Consider the following 17,998-nt stretch of genomic DNA (forward strand, 5'->3'; position numbering starts at 1 on the left):
AGCTGCACTGTCGTCATATTATCATCATGGCTCATTTCACAGTATTGTTACTTGCAATCTACTTCTTCTTGTGCGCTGTTGATTTGTCTGCAGGACAAACATGTTCTTCAACGAAGGACAACGTCCTCAAGTTCTCCGTCAGCAGTCACAGAAATCTTACAGGCCATTGGATTGCTCAGGTAAGGGTTGATATCTTCGGACACTATTAATGCTATATTTATTATATATTTTCAAAGTTGCTAACAGGCGTTTGTCGTGCTGAATTGTTTACTGTTTTCGATTCACATAATTAGGGCTTTGAGGCAATCAAACGCACCAGGCACATACAGTAGTTAGAAATTTAGAAGAAGCAAATATATTTATGGCAAAGGAAAGTAGAAACATCAGTGACATAGATATGCAGTAGGCGTATAACAAGCCTGATCCTGTACGAAGATGCCGAGTAAACCTCAGAGATCATTGGAAATAAGTAATAAGTGTCATTAAATACTAAAATCATATTAACATATTTCTCAAATAATTAAATTGAAAAATAGAAAAATATAAATTTATTCGTCAGATATGTCAAGTTAATTTAGGTTTAATAAAAATTCACATTATCATGGCAAACTCTCGAGGCGAATTTGGCCTGTAATGGGATTAACTGCCGATACTTTTGATATTTTGATAAAAAATTTAATTTAATTGTAAATTAATAGAGTCTTAATAATTACAATGCCATAACAATTCGGATTAAAAAAGTTAGTGACTTTGCTATGTAAGAAAAAAGAATTGTTATGAGATAGGAGAGCTGTTCATTATTTAATTAAATCACAAGCTTACGTAACCTACGCAAGAGCTTAGGTTCTCTGCATTAAATCTCGAGCGTATCATTTAGTGAATTTTATTTCCATAATCCTGAAATATTACCACAAAAGGTAGAGATTTACAGCAATACAGAAAGCTCCTATGCAGACCGGTCCCAAGTAGTAATGTTCCGTCGGCTTAATGATGGTAGTGCGGAGCGCCTGACCCAAGGAAACTAAGCGGCAAGGGGTGGAGTGGCACCGGTCTGCGTAGGGAAACTTGCACGAACCAGAGTCGAGCAGGCTGGCCCACTGCGAGTCCTAATGCATCAGCAGCCCAGCCCACCCAAGACCAACATTGCTTGACGCGGCCGCTTCCTAGCTCATTGCACTGGGCTTCTAAGCCCAAGCCTGCAGTACAGCTCAGCACTTCACCAGTTGATTACATTTTACTGCTTTCCTGCTTACACGCATTGGTTGTGCTTTCGCTTCGCGTGTGGCATGAGCATACAGTTACTTGCATACCGGACACATTACAAAATTAAATTATTTTCCACTGTTGTCGAACACAGATTTCAACACTGTCCCTATGGTACTACTTCAATTTCCATCCTACTCTGTTGTTTTAAACTCCCTAGCAGCGATTTTCTCCTTCACTACTTTTTCTCTAGAGAGACTGTAATTTAGCATGTATGCTTTCAAGGCCGGTGTCTGTGATGAATGTTTTCCGGGCTGCTATTACACTAACAAAGTTCTTCGGCGAAGATGTTTTATAAAATATATACTATAAAATATACGACAGTATAATGGGTTTTCTTTTATAAACGTTTCGTCCATAAAATATCTTTTATAAAATATCAGTTCAGCTTGTTATCTTTGATAAAAGATTCCTATACCTCCAAACAAATATGGCGAAATGCAAATATAAATGGATTATTGCTACCACAAGGATTCTGTTATCAGAGTATGAAAGAATTGAAATGTTGTAAATAAATAATTTTTGTAGCGTAATATTAATAATAATAATAATAATAATAATAATAATAATAATAATAATAATAATTTGTATAGCTTTTCAAGTCCTCGCATTGTAGCTCCTTTAATAAGTTCTGATGTATACCTCTCTTATCACGTCTTTCCAACATGGTTTAACCCTGATCACATATTTGTATTGTGATCAAGGGTTTAACCCACAGTTGTTTCTTTTTCAGTAACATGCATATTGTAATAATTGAACTAATTGTAGCTGTTCTTAATTCATGATGTTATAAATATAACGAGTAAATATTAGTATAAACAAAACATAAACATAACAAGTAAATATTAGTATCAACAAATCCTGGGAACACGTGTTCACTGTTATGGAACAATAATTGTTGGGAGAGTTTTCGTTCCTAATTTTAGCTTATGTTAGATAAAATCTTTTATGTAGTGTAATATACCCCAAATCCTATCCTTTATCAAAGATCGTTGATAAAATACTTTATCATATTCTTTGTCAAAGAACTTTGATAGTGTAATAGTAGCCTCACAGAGACTGTATTTTCTTTGTGTTTATTTGGACTCATCTTAAAAAACCGAAATCAAAAACTAAAACGAAAACGTTTGATAAAGTAGCTGATCGTTGATCGAACAGCACACACAAGCACAAGCCCGCGTATAATAAATTCATAAGTAACTGATAGAAGCGGAAACTTTGGTCAATGCATTAATACAAGCCTACCGCGCAAAACCGTTCCGCAATCAGTTCGCTCCAACCCGTGCGGTGATGCTGAGTGACGACACGAACTAGTTCGGTGCAGCACTGCGAAGCCCTGTGATGTGCAGTGCGGAAGCAGCCTATGGGATGCGCTGTAGTGCAGGGCTTTGGCACGAATCTGTTCGCACGCCGGCGCACGACCACTCTCCGCCCGAGAGCAGATTTTGTTAGGTAGAGTTTGGAGTGGGACCGGTCTGCATAGGAACTCTCTGTACATTCGTGTTCAGAACCGTGATTTATAATTCTCTGTTTTTGTATAGAATCACTATTTCGAAAAGGAAAGCCCTCGTATATTACGTAAAATTGGAAAAGAAAGGAGTAAAAAGAAATGGGATTTCATGTCTTCCGTCTACTACTGCTGGAAGCTGGAGAATTTAGCGAATGAGACAATTAGACTCTAGCCAGGACGTGTTAATCTTGATCTTGCCAAATTCTGAGTATTAATTAGTTTTCAGTATAACCTATACATTTTTTTAAATTTATTTATTTAGTTTCGTCCTTACTATTTTATTTAAATAAAAATTTGTACGTTACATAGTGATATTCACCAGTAAACTTCATATATTACCTCAAAACTTACAGTTAAGAACATGATGAGTGGCTCCTCAAATAACAGATTACAATGCACCCGCTTCATTAAATGAGAGATAAAAATACGAATTCGCAGCTTAATGATCAATAGAGGTATCCAACTGATGCTCATTAGTTCCTCCGACAGGCCGGACTGGATTTATACCTCAGGGAGTTTCAATCCAATCAAAAGATGTGTCCATCAAAATATTAATTAAGTGAAAGATTTTGAATAGTTTAATTCCTCTAGTAATGGCCTGTACCAAGAGCGCTCAATGAGCGCGCGCGCCCCTTCGGAGCGGGAGAGCGGTGTTTACCGCTCGCCGAAACGGAGAGGAAGATACGCCAGAATGACATAGACTTGCTATAGATAGAGGAGAGGGAAACGACAACTCATTATGTAGTGGAGTGCAGTGTGCAGGCCTATTGTCAGTAACTGTTTCATGTTGCTTACCTACTGCTACAGTACAGTATGGAGGAATATAAAAGACGGAACGTAACATTTAACATTTAACGATTTACAGCTCGTACGTATTGATCTTCAATGTGACCTAAGGGCTAAAGATCGTTTGAATAATACTACTAGCCTGGTTGAGTTTTACAAGACTATACATTAGCAATAATATCCACGACTACACAGGCTGGCTGTGAAAATGATTGCTATGTTTGGCTCAACATTTATATTTGTGAGCAACTGTTTTCTAAAATCAACTTTAATAAAGGCAGACATCGAACATCTGTAACTGATGTTTCATTACGATCAGAAGGCTACTGTTCCTTTCAGCTGCCAACAGCATAAAACCTCGTTTTGATGTATTGATAAATAAAAATGTAACAAAATGATATTGTACATTTACGAGCTATATAGTTTCTATTATTTCCGTAAAATTAAAACTTATTTATTAATTCATAATAGCCCAAGATTGTTTTATAAACACTAAACGGGAATTCATTTCATGAACAATCGTACTAGTACTTTCTTTTGGGTAAATTTTGTACGAAATCCCCTTTCTTCCACTCCAATCTTATATCCTGCGCAGCCAATATGTGCATTCCGCTCGCAAGATCTGAGCCTACTCGAAGAGCGCAAACCTTTGCAGGCCTGCTCTATAATGTGTATCTTCGTTTTTGGCATGCGTATGGACTTTTTATGGCACTTATAACCGAAGATTGACAAGCGTAAATCTAGTTTCAACATTTGTAATATTGTTACAGTTACAAATGGAGCACAGTGCTGCACAAAAAGATTCTGGCCCCTGGGTGGTGGACATTGACCACGAAACAGCCAAATGTAAAGACGGCGAATCCATCTTCATAACTGCCACAGTCAGAGGTACTCTAAATATACAAAGTCGCGAAAAGCAAAGTGGATGTAGTGTCAGCAGCTGACTGTTGCTTATTTTATTTCAGCTCCTCCTCAGAGACCAGGACCTGACTACGAATTAGTGCCAGAACTAGGGTATTACAAAATGTATATCACTGGTAAAACTTGGACTGAGGCACGAGACATCTGCGCCAAAGATGGAGGACACCTTCTCATCTTGAACTCGGAGCTGGAAGCAGGAGTTGCGAGAAGTTTCTGGAGGAGACATCCAAAGATATTTGATGGGTGGAAAAATGATTGCGCTTACATTGGAATTCACGATGAGTATATTGAAGGTGAATACATCACTATACTGGGTAAGTTAAATTTAATTTCTTAATTATATTGGTATTTATTGGAGATCTAGTTGAGTGGAAGTTAAATTATTTTAATTAATTGCTAGATCGAAAAGATATTAAAAATTTTATATGTGCAAATGCATGAACTAATTTGTATATTTCCTCGGAAGACGTGCTTAGAGCGAAAAGGTTCAAAGCCTTTTTTTTTTTTTAGAAAAGAAGTAAAGCCATTGATCAAATGTCGTAGACATAACAATATCTTTAACTGTTGAGTACTCGAGTCACCCACTGTGTTTCTTTTCACTGTTATATTTTCTAGAAAGGGTTTACAACCATGAGGCTTTTCAAGCGTTTGATCATCTGTTGTAAAGTTTGGTTAGTCAGTGTTTTGCTTAGTTTCATGGCCCACTCAACATCATTTTAATACTTGTGTGCCTTGAAGCCCACGAAACAATTTCAATAAATAGTTAAAAGACATGAAATCGGTGAATGGGTAAAATTTCTACACATGAATATGAAAATTTAATGGAGATTCGGAATATGTAAATTTTAATGTAGGGTGTCATTTGAAATCAAAGTTTACTGTCAAACCCTGTAAGTCTTAATAACTAACCTTTTTTCGAACAGTGGTACTATATTTTATGGTTTATGTTCAACAGCTTTTGTATTAATGTTTTTTTTTGTAAAATTGAAATTTAAAGAGTTATGAGTAATAATCCATACTTCTTAATCACATTATATGTTAAAAAGTATAGAAACTCACGTCTGGTTACCCTCAAAATTTCAGGAAATACAGTCACATTATGCAATAGATTATTTTTTGGATGTTTTTAAAAATCTTATTTTATACTTTCGAAAATGAACTTCTCTCTCTCTTGTTCTCACTCGCCAATTCTCTTATATTGCAGTTCAGAAGTGCATTCCTCCCTTTTAAGGGGTTAGGTACAGTGACAGCAGTAAATGTTTTGGAAATAATCAACATTTTTTCCTCCCTTACTCCATCTTGTAGGTTGCAATAATGAAAATTGGTATGTGTAGAATATTGCCTTTCTGCTATACGAAAAAAAAGAATCATATTTTTTTACAATTTAAAAAAAATATTTATATATATATATTTTTTTTTCAAAATTCAAAATGGTGGCAGTTCACTGTAACGTGATGAAGCGTTTCCCTCATAACTCAATAATTTGTTAACTTTTAAATGTTCTCTCTCCTTTATTTTATTGCTGAAAATCATGTTTACATAATCATGCTTTTCCAATTACATTCCTTAACATGTTTTTTTAAGTAGGTTATTTTAAGACGCTTTACCAACAGCTTAGGTAATTAGCGTCTGAATGAAGTGAAGGTGATAATGCCTGTGAAATGAGTCCGGGGTCCAGCACCGAAAGTTACCCAGCATTAACTCATATTGTGTTGAGTGAAAACTCCGGAAAAAACCTCAACCAGGTAACTTGCCCAGACCGGGAATCGAACCCGAGGCCACCTGGTTTCGCGGCTAGATATGCTAACCGTTACTCCACGGGTGTGGACTTCCTTAATAAATAATATATCTTTTATATTTTGTTAGAAGAGAATACTGATATTTGACCATTTTTTTAAATTATTTTATTTTTTATCAGACAATCTATCAAAGGTAGAGAACTAATTTTCCGTCATATTGCAGATATGACATGCATAAATAAACACACAAAAATCATCACACAATATTGGATAGTTTTTTCAGTTATGATGGATACGCTTCATCACTGCACAGTGAACTCCTACCATTTTGAATTTTGAAAATAAAAATTTTAATAATTTTTTAAATCGTAAAATTATTTTTTTCACATAGCAAAAGGACAGTCTTTACACGTAGTAATTTTCCTTATTGTACAAGATACAGTAATGGAGGAAAAAAATGTTGAATATTTCCATAATTTTACTACTGTAAGCTGTACCTAACCCCTTAACTATGATACAATGAGATGAAGTCAATTATAACCCGAATTTTTTATTAAAGTTTTCAATGAAAGAGATCATATTTTTCAATACTAAAACATGTAATAAACACATTAAATTTAATCAACGCCATGAATTCCACACTGTTCATTAAAGTAATTTTAACACTTTGTAAGTCTCATAATTCTTGTAATGAGTATACATATTGTTTACATGTCTACAGGGACAGCTCTTAATGCTACTGGATATACTAAGTGGGCAGAAGGAGAGCCAGCCGAGGGTACGTCTGGAAATTCTGGATGTGTTGGCAGAAATGGATTACTCTTCGACACCAACGGCATGAACACTCTAGCTTTCTTCTGCGAACAGGAGCTTTAGATAATTTTGGAGCTTCATCAAATTCCAAAATATATAAATGTTTATTTCATAATGCTAAAAAATTTACTTAATCTAATATAGATTGTGTAAAATATAGGCCTGCCAATCTACTAATAATTCACTCTCGCTGGCTTGATTATTTTACAAGTATGCTATAATAATCAGCTGTATATTTTATAGTAGTTATAATGGATATATTACTACAATACAATTTATATATGTTACAACTACTTTATACTATTTTAACATCACAGACAAATGTATTTAATGTGTATTTCTTTATGTGAAATTTAGATATTGCTAGCACTGCCTGATGATGCCTAATACGGCGAAAACGTTTACAGTTATTTAATATAATTAAAGAACAAATAATTATAATATGTGTGGTCACTATATAGTGGTTCTTTGATTTCATATGATATATTATGTTAAGTCATTATGACTGAACATTAATTACATATTACATCCTGCATTACTGATCATAGACGAATCTGAAACACACCCCTAAAATTAATTGCAAATTTATTACATCTTTGTCAATTACAATTAATTTTCTATTATTGTTCAGAACCTCTGTAATCATATAGCCATAACTATATTAAAAAAATTATTGACTTAAGTACACATGCTAGTACAGCTCATGCATTTTCTAAAGACACTCGCTATGCGCAGTACTGGAACAACGTTTCGGCGGAGGGGATAGGAGTAGAATGAAAGGTCGTCGGGCGTGTGTCTACCGAATTCAAGGCAGAGATTAACTCATTCCACTATAATTTGTAAGTAGACTCATCCAATCTCGTGTGCAGCTCTGAAGGAAGAGTGGGGGAGTGTCTGGACATAATGCATGAGCTGTAGGCGTCAAAAATGTGTCCAAGCTCTGTCACTTCATCTTTACGTTCTCACTAGAAAAAATAATGCAATGTCACAAAATTTGAATTTTAAAATGTTTGCATAAATACAAATTTAGTTTTAAATTTAAGAAAGAAAGGGATTTGTAACAATCTGTCTTCTCCTGACAAGAGTTTTCCATTTAATATATGCAAGTTTTATTGTGTATACATTAATTACATCATTCACTTTATCAGTTATACATGTTAGTTAAGTAAATCAAAAGTATTGTCCTTGGTCCGTTCTGATTCTTAATAGAAACAAGCTTTCAATATTACTTTTTACTACAATATAATCAAAAAGCATTGTTATATATATTTTAGTGTTATCCTGAAGTTCATATTGTCATGAATTCAATAACTGTAAGTTCTTAGCCTGTGCTACGGGTACATATTACGAGAACTGAACATTCATACGACGTATTCTCTTTGTAATTGTTTCGAGAAAATAAAATTTGTCATTCATGTCTTCCTCAATAGAATATATCATTCCTGAGACTAAGAACTTCCTTGTAAAGTCATTCATACAGGCCTATTATCTGATATTCTTACAACAGGAAGGTCAACATTTAGTGGCTGTCGATTGTAAGCGCCAATATTTGGTAGGAAATAGTGTATGAGCGCCATTCGCCGTATTACAAAAACCCCAATGAGCTTTTAAAGAGTGCCAACGCCAATACACTTAAGGTACCATAGTGAAAGCCACCGGCGTAGCTCAGGCAGTAGTGCATTTTCCTGCTGATCCGGAGTAACGCTTGGGCTGATAAACTGGTTGGGGTTTTTCCGAAATTTTTCTCAGTCATAAAGCGAATGTCAGGTTATCTATGAAGAATCATTGGCTTTATTTCGCACAAATACCATCTCGCTATCACAAATTGCACTGACGCTAAATAACCCAGTGGTTGATAATAATAATAATAATAATAATAATAATAATAATGATTTATTTTAGCTGGCAGAGTTAAGGCCGTAAGGCCTTCTCTTCCACTCAACCAGCAAAAAGTGTATATACATATGCATGAACTTACAAAGAATCCAACAATTTGATTGAGATGAGAGTTACATGTATACAAAAGTTATTTACAAATTAAACAACAAAATACTATGAACTATTAATTAAACACTGAAATAAACTGTGTAGCAGAATTAAACTAAAATACATAGAATGTTAATATATTTCAAATAATATTAGATAATACAGCGTCGTGAAATAACCAATCAAGCAATATCACGTGAAATACTTGGAAAATATATAGAACTCTAAATTGGAAAATACAACTACATAAATAGGACAAATTTATTCACTCAACGATTAGCATGATTATATGATATAAAATAAAAAGACTGTACTACCCGTACGTTATAAATTTACCGGTGTTGATTCCACGAACTAACAGAGTGCATCATCCCCTCCTCCAATGTTTTGACATTCTGTACTCCCCACGCTACATAATCGCTTACGATGTCAAGTATACAACTAAAGCAGGAAAAGTTAATTACCAAAATTGCATAAAAATAATTTTTCCAAAGCGTCCTTAGTACTGTACTATGTTATAAAATATCTGTAGATGCAGTAACTAATGTTTGTGTCATTATGACAGTTATCTTTAAATAACATAAATTGCCTAGTACCTCAAAACAGATTGCATTATAGTTTTTTTCTGAGACAATTTCATATGTTTTTGAATAACAACATGACCCATTTTCCATTTAAAATTTCAAAGTTGCATCCAAAATGGTGGCTTATGAGTCAGATGAGGGCTAGAAGGGTGTTGGAGTAATGTCATCAACAGTTTCATACATTCCGGTACAATTTGACAACTTTCAGCAAAAGACTGTGTTATCATGCGTTACACTTCGTCTTCTTTATTGGATGCGTGTCTCAGAGAACTATAAAATTTTTGGATCAGAACGCGAGACATCATTCCTATATATAAAGTTTATACAGTAGTGACAAGTCGTATGAACAGACAGGGTGTAAACGATATAAAATGCCAAAAATACTGGCAGATAGAGCATAAATTACTGAACAAAATGTCTAATAAAATTTTTATTTAACTTTTGAGGTTTATCTAGAAAAAAAATTTTCTGTGAATCAAATGTTTTCGGAAATGGTAGTAGACATTCATTATTTACTTAGGTCCCCACGTACATTGCAACTGTAGTGATATTCTTGTCTACTAATCAGATTAATCTGTTGGCTCTCTATTCTGATGGTTTTAGCGTGTGTTGGAAGGAAGATAATTGACAATGACGTTCACATTTACTCGAACAGTAAATATCAGACTACTATCAATCCCAAAAACAAGAATTTTTAGGAATTAAAAACAAGAATAGAAGAAGAAACAAAATTTCACTACAACATGTTTAGTAGACCCAGATGTACAGTCTGTACAATTTTGGAAGTTTGTATTGTTTACATCCTCTATACATGTACGGAAATGTACTTTGGTAAAATTATAATATTACAAGGTTAATAAACATGGAAACATTTGTCACACAGATGTTAGATAATCGGATAAGATACTTATATGCATAATCCAAATTAAGCTCTGCTTGGAGAAATATATAAAGAGCAACATTCAAATCTTTATTGCATAGGAAGCTGCACTGTCGTCATATTATCATCATGGCTCATTTCACAGTATTGTTACTTGCAATCTACTTCTTCTTGTACGCTGTTGATTTATCTGCAGGACAAATATGTTCTTCAACGAAGGACAACATCCTCAAATTCTCCGTCAGCAGCCACAGAAATCTTACAGGACATTGGATTGCTCAGGTAAGGGTTGATATCTTCGGACACTATTAACGATCTATTTATTATATATTTTCAAAGTGGCTAACAGGGGTTTGTTGTGCTGAATTGTTTACTGATTCCGAAGTATATAATTATGGCTTTGAGGGATCAAACGCACCAGGCACATAGTTAGAATTTTAGAAGAAACAAATATTTTCGATATGAATTCCATTTACGGGAAAGAAAAGTGGAAATATCAGTGACATTGATATGCAGTAGTCGTATAACAAGCCTGCTCCTGTACGAAGATTATTAGTAAACTTAAAAAGTCATTGCACATAATTAATAAGTGTCATGAAATACTAAAATCTTAGAAACATATTTCTCAAATAATAAAACAGAAAAATATACATTTATTCATCAGATGTGTCAAATTGATTTAGGTGTAATAATAATGATGTAAATTCACATTATCATGGCAAACTCTCGAGGCGAATTCGGCCTGTAATGGAGTTAACTTCCGATACTTTTGATATTTTGATAAAAAAATTAATTTAATTGTGAATTAATAGAGTCTTAATAATTACAATGCCATAACAATTCGGATTAAAAAGTTAGTGATTTTGCTATGTAAGAAAAAAGAATTGTTATGAGATAGGAGAGCTGCTCATTATTTAATTAAATCACAAGCTTACGTAACCTACGCAAGAGCTTAGGTTCTCTGCATTAAATCTCGAGCGCATCATTTAGTGAATTTTATTTCCATAATCCTGAAATATTAACACAAAAGGTAGAGATTTACAGCAATACAGAAAGCTCCTATGCAGACCGGTCCCAAGTAGTAATGTTCCGTCGATTTAATGATGGTAGTGCGGAGCGCCTGACCCAAGGTAACTAAGCGGCAAGGGGTGGAGTGGCACCGGTCTGCGTAGGGAAACTTGCACGAACCAGAGTCGTGCTGGCTGGCCCACTGCGAGTCCTAATGCATCAGCAGCCCAGCCCACCCAAGACCAACACTGTTTGACGCGGCCGCTTCCTAGCTCATTGCACTGGGCTTCTAAGCCCAAGCCGTTAGCACTACACCAGTTGACTGTATTCTACTGCTTTTCTGCTTGCACGCTTTGGTTGTGGCATGAGCATACAGTTACTTGCACACCAGACACATTACAGAATTAAATTATTTTCCACTGTTGTCGAACACAGATTTCAACACTGTCCCTAAGGCACTTCTTTAATTTCCATCCTACTCTGTAGTTTTAAACTCCCTAGCAGCGATTTTCTCCTTCACTACTTTTTCTCTAGAGAGACTGTATTTTAGAATGTATGCTTTCAAGGCCGGTGTCTGTGATGAAGTTTTTCCCAGCTGCTATTACACTATCAAAGTTCTTCGACAAAGATGTTTTATAATATAAATATATATATTATAAAATATATGACAGTGTAATTGGTTTTCTTTTATAAACGTTTCTTTTATGAAAGATCTTCATAAAATGTAAGTTCAGCTTGTTATCTGTGATGAAAGATTTCTATACCTCGAAACAAATATGGCGGAACCCAAATATAACTGGATTATTGCTACCACAAGAATTCTGATATCGGAGTATGATGGAATTGAAGTGTTGTAAATAAATAATTTTCGTAATATATTAATATTATATTATAAAATAATAATAATAATAATAATAATAATAATACTTTATAATAATTTGTATAAATTTTCAAATCCTCGCATTGTAGCTCTTTCAATAAGTTCTGATGTATACATCTCGTATCACGTCTTTCCATCATGGTTTAACCCTGATCTCATATTTATATTGTAATCAGGGGTTTAACCCACAGTTGTTTCTTTTTCAGTAACATTCATATTGTAATAATTGAACTGATTGTAGTTATTCTCCATTCATGATGTTATAAATATAATGAGTAAATATTAGTATAAACAAATCATAAACATAACAAATAAATATTAGTATCAACAAAACCTCGGAACAAGTGTTCACTGTTATGGAACAAAAATTTTTCGGAGAGCTTTCGTAACCAACTGATGTTCATAGTTCCTCCGACATGCCGGAATGGAAATATATCCTCAGGGAGTTTCAATCCACTGCAAAGATATGTCCATCAGAATACTAATTAAGTGAAAGATTTTGAATAGTTTACTACCTCTAGAATATATACTTCGTTTTTAGTATACCTATGGAAATTTTATGGCACTCATAACCAAAAATTGACAAGTGTAAATCTAGTTCCAACATTAATTGTAATATTGTTACAGTTACAAATGGAGCACAGTGCTGCACAAAAAGATTCTGGGCCCTGGGTGGTGGACATTGACCACGAAACAGCCAAGTGTAAAGACGGTGAATCCATCTTCATAACTGCCACAGTCAGAGGTACTCTAAATATACAAAGTCGCGAAAAGCAAAGTGGATGTAGTGTCAGCAGCTGACTGTTGCTTATTTTATTTCAGCTCCTCCTCAGAGACCAGGACCTGACTACGAATTAGTGCCAGAACTAGGGTATTACAAAATGTATATCACTGGTAAAACTTGGACTGAGGCACGAGACATCTGCGCCAAAGATGGAGGACACCTTCTGATACTGAACTCGGAATTGGAAGCAGGAGTTGTAAGAAGTTTCTGGAGGAGACATCCAAAGATATTTGATGGATGGAAAAATTCTTGCGCTTACATTGGAATGCATGATGAGTATGTTGAAGGTGAATACATCACTATTCTAGGTAAGTTAAATTTAATTTCTTAATTATATAGGTATTTATTGGAGATCTTGTTGAGTGGAAGTTAAATTATTTTAATTAATTCCTACATCGAAAAGATATTTAAAATTTTAAAAGCACAAATGCGTGACTAATTTGTATATTTCCCAGGAAGACGTGCTTAGAGTTAAAAGGTTCAAAGTTTTTTTTTTTTTTTTTTTTAGAAAATAAATAAAGCCATTTATCAAATGTCCTAGACTTACAATATCTTTAACTCTCGAGTACTCGAGTGGGAGGAATCTGTCACCCACTGTGTTTTTTTTTTACTGCAATATTTCCTAGAAAGTGTTTACAACCATGAGGCTCTTCAGGCGTTTGATCAATAGTTGTAAAGTTTGGTTAGTCAGTGTTTTGCTTAGTTTCATGGCCCACTCAACATGATTTTAATACTTGTGTGTCTTAAGTTTGAAGCCCACGAAACAAGTTCAATAAATAGTTAAAAGACATGAAATCGGTGAATGGGTAAAATTTCTACACATTAACATGAAAATTTAATGGAGATTCGGAATATGTAAATTTTAATGCAGGGTGTCATTTAAAATCAAAGTTTACTGTCAAACCCTGTAAGTCTTAATAACTAACTTTTTTCGAACAGTGGTACTATATTTTATGGTTTATGTTCAACAGCTTTTGTATAAAAGTTTTTTTTTTCTTTTTTGTAAAGTTGAAATTTAATAAGTTATGAGTAATAATCCATAGTTTTTTTAACAGATTATATGTTGAAAATATAGAAACTCAAGTTTGGTTACCCTTAAAATGTTAGGAAATACAGTCACATTATGCAATAGATGATTTTCTGGTTGTTTTTAAAAATCTTATTCTATACTATCGAAAATAAACTTCTCTCTCTTGTACTCACTCGCCAATTCATTTATATTACGGTTCACAAGTGTATTTCACCCTTTTAAGGGGTTAGGTACAGTTACAGCCATAAATGATTTGGAAATAATCAACATTTTTTTCCTCCCTTACTGTATCTTGTAAGTTACAATAATGAAAATTGGTATGTGTAAAACATTGCCTTTCTCCTATATATATACATATTTATTTATTTACGATTTAAAAAATTGTTTATATATTTTTTTAATTCAAAATGTTGGCAGTTCACTGTAAAGTAATCAAGCGTTTACCTCATAACTAATTAACTTGTTAAATTTTACATGTTCTCTCCCTTTTATTTTATTGCTGAAACTCGTGTTTAAATAATCATGATTTTTCAACTATATTCCTTAACATGCTTTTTTAAGTAGGTTATTTTACGACGCTTTACCAACAGCTTAGGTTATTTAGCGTCTGAATGAGGTGACGGTGATAATGCCGGTGAAATGAGTCCGGGGTCTAGCACCGAAAGTTACCCAGCATTTACTCATATTGGGTTGAGGGAAAACTCCGGAAAATACCTCAACCAGGTAACTTGCCCCGACCGGGAATCGAACCCGTGCCACCTGGTTTCGTGGCTAGATATGCTAACCGTTACTCCACGGGTGTGGACTTCCTTAATAAATAACATATATATTATATGTGTTAGAAGAGAATACTGATACTTGACCATGTTTTTAAATCATTTTATTTTTTATCAGGCAATCTATCAAAGGTAGAGAAATGATTTTTCATCACATTGCAGATATGACATGCATAAATAAACATACAAAAATCATCACAGAATATTGGATAGTTTTTTAGTTATGAGGGAAACGTTTCATCACTGCACAGTGAACTGCCACCAGTTTGAATTTGGAAAATAAAAATATATTTTGTTTTTAATTCGTAAAATTATTTTTTTCGCGTAACAAAAGGACAGTGTTTTACACGTAGTAATGGAGGAGGAAAATGTTGAATATTTTCAAAATTTTACTGCTGTAAGCTGTACCTAACCCCTTAACTATGATACAATGAGATGAAGTCAATTATGGCGCAAAATTTTTATTCGAGTTTGCAATGAGACAGATCATAATTTTCAATAATAAAACATGTAATAAACACATTAAGTTTAATCAACGCCATGAATTCCACACTGTTCATTAAAGTAATTTTAACACTTTGTAAGTCTCATAATTCTTGTAATGAGTATACATATTGTTTACATGTCTACAGGGACAGCTCTTAATGCTACTGGATATACTAAGTGGGCAGAAGGAGAGCCAGCCGAGGGTACGTCTGGAAATTCTGGATGTGTTGGCAGAAATGGATTACTCTACGACACCAACGGCATGAACACTCTAGCTTTCTTCTGCGAACAGGAGCTTTAGATAATCTTGGGGCTTCATTAAATTCCAAAATATATAAACGTTTATTCCAAAATGCTATAAAATTACTTAATCTAAGTTAGATTGTGTAAAATATAGGCCTGCCAATCTACTAATAATTCTCTCTCGCTGGCTTGATTATTTTACAAGTATGCTATAATAATCAGCTATTTATTTTATAGTAGTTATGATGGATATACTACTACAATGTAATTTATATATGTTACAACTACATTATACTATTTTATCATCACAGACAAATGTATTTAATGTGTATTTCTTTATGTGAAGTTTAGATATTGCTAGCATTGCCTGATGATGCCTAATACGGCGAAAACGTTTACAGTTATTTAATATAATTAAAGAAGAAATTATTATATGTGTGGTCACTATGTAGTGGTTATTTGATTCTATGTGATATATTATGATAAGTCATTAAGACTGAATATTAATTACATAGTACATCCTATATTATTGATCATAGATTTATCTGAAACACACGCCTAAAATAATTGCAAATTTATTTAATTCAATTCAATTTAATTGGCCATTAGACATACAGTTTTAGGCTTCGTCAGAATACATTGAAAAAAACATATAAATACAATTTAAACAACACTAATAAAAGAAACAGTAAAATTTAAGTAATACAATGAAAACATGAAATAATTTGAAACTTTAAATTAAAGAAAACTAAGTAAATTGCAATTAAACTTATTTATTAAAATACAGTTTCATATAAATTTGTGTTGAAAAACTCAGCAACAAAATAAAAAGGATTATTTAATAACCAATTGTAAAATCTAGTTTTGAAGCTATTAATTGGTAATTTGTAATATTGACTTGGGAGCTTATTATATAATTTCATCCCCATAATTAAAAAGTTTGTGTTGCTCTTGTGTAATCTACAATATGGGATATTAATTTGTTGGCTATTCCTAATTTCATGATCATGTATATTGGCCACTAATGAATAATTGTTGATATTTTGTCAAGTGTAAAGTACTAGATCATACATATACAAATTTATGATTGCTAACATCCGTGATTGTCTGAAAAGCGGCCGACAATGTTCCAGATAGTTTGATTTACATAAAATTCTAATGGCTTTCTTTTGTAAAATCAAGACGCTTCCAATTTTGGTTCCATTTCCCCAGAAAATTAGAGCATATCGAATTATCGACTGAAAGAAAAAAAAGTAGGCACATCTTAAATAATTTTGAGAAACGCAAGTCGTTCATTTCTTTAACAAATATAAAACTCTTGATACCTTTGTGCATATGTATTCGATGTGCTTATCCCATGTTAAACTGGAGTCTATAAAAAGTCCTAGAAATTTTGTGTAGTATTACATCATTGTCAATTGCAATTGATTTTCTATTATTGTTCAGAACCTCTGTAATCATATAGCCATACCTATATTTAAAACATATTGACTTAAGTACACATGCTAGTAGAGCTCATGCATTTTCTAAAGACACTCGCTATGCGCAGTACTGGAACAACGTTTCAGTGGAGGGGATAGGAGTAGAAGGGAAGGTTGGGCGTGTGTCTACCGAGTTCAAGGCAAAGATTGACCCATTCCCCTATAATTCGTAAATAGACTCATCCGATCTCGTGTGCAGCTCTGTAGGAAGAGTGGGGGAGTGTCTGGACGTAATGCATGAGCTGTAGGTGTCAAAAATGTGTCCGTGAATCTGTCACTTCATCTTTACGTTCTCGCTAGAAAAAAATTATGCAATGTCACAAAATTTGAATTTTAAAACGTTTGCATAAATACAAGTTTAGTTTTAAATTTAAGAAAGAAATGGATCTGTAACAATAAACTGTCTTCTCCTGATAAGAGATTTCCTTTTAAAGACTGATGAATATACGCAAGTTTTGTTGTCTATACATTAATGATATCATTCACTTTATCACTTATACATGCTGGTTAAGTAAATCAAAAGTATTGTTTTAGTCCGTTCTGATTCTTAATAGAAACAAGCTTTGAATATTACTTTGTACTACAATATAATCAAAAAACATTGTTATTTTTATTTTAGTCGTATCCTGAAAATCACATTCTTCAGGAATTCAATAGCTGTGAGTTCTTAGCCTGTGCTTCGGGCACAGATTACGAGAAATGAACATTCATACGATGTATTCTCTTTGTAATTGTTTCGAGAAAATAAAATTTGTCATTTATGTCTTCCTCATTTGAATATATCACTCCTGAGACTAAGAACTTCAGACAAGCCTATTTTCTGATGTT

General features: G+C 33.6%; 2 protein-coding genes across 2 annotated transcripts; both read left to right on the forward strand.

Annotated features, from left to right (window-relative positions):
- LOC138709069 (hemolymph lipopolysaccharide-binding protein-like) lies at positions 1–8,833 on the forward strand. Its single transcript, XM_069839571.1, has 4 exons — positions 1–179; positions 4,330–4,447; positions 4,525–4,794; positions 6,941–8,833. Exons 1-4 carry the CDS (start codon positions 27–29, stop codon positions 7,093–7,095), a joined length of 696 nt encoding a protein of 231 aa, XP_069695672.1. The 5' UTR covers positions 1–26; the 3' UTR covers positions 7,096–8,833.
- Positions 8,834–10,474: 1,641 nt separating this feature from the next.
- Positions 10,475–17,942, forward strand: LOC138709070 (hemolymph lipopolysaccharide-binding protein-like). The gene is made up of 4 exons (XM_069839572.1): positions 10,475–10,764; positions 12,998–13,115; positions 13,193–13,462; positions 15,593–17,942. The coding sequence occupies exons 1-4, from the start codon at positions 10,612–10,614 to the stop codon at positions 15,745–15,747; spliced, it is 696 nt and encodes a 231-aa protein (XP_069695673.1). The 5' UTR covers positions 10,475–10,611; the 3' UTR covers positions 15,748–17,942.
- The last annotated feature ends 56 nt before the right edge of the window (positions 17,943–17,998 follow it).

The sequence above is a fragment of the Periplaneta americana genome, chromosome 11 (assembly GCF_040183065.1).
Source record: "Periplaneta americana isolate PAMFEO1 chromosome 11, P.americana_PAMFEO1_priV1, whole genome shotgun sequence".
Taxonomy (NCBI): Eukaryota; Metazoa; Arthropoda; class Insecta; order Blattodea; family Blattidae; genus Periplaneta; species Periplaneta americana.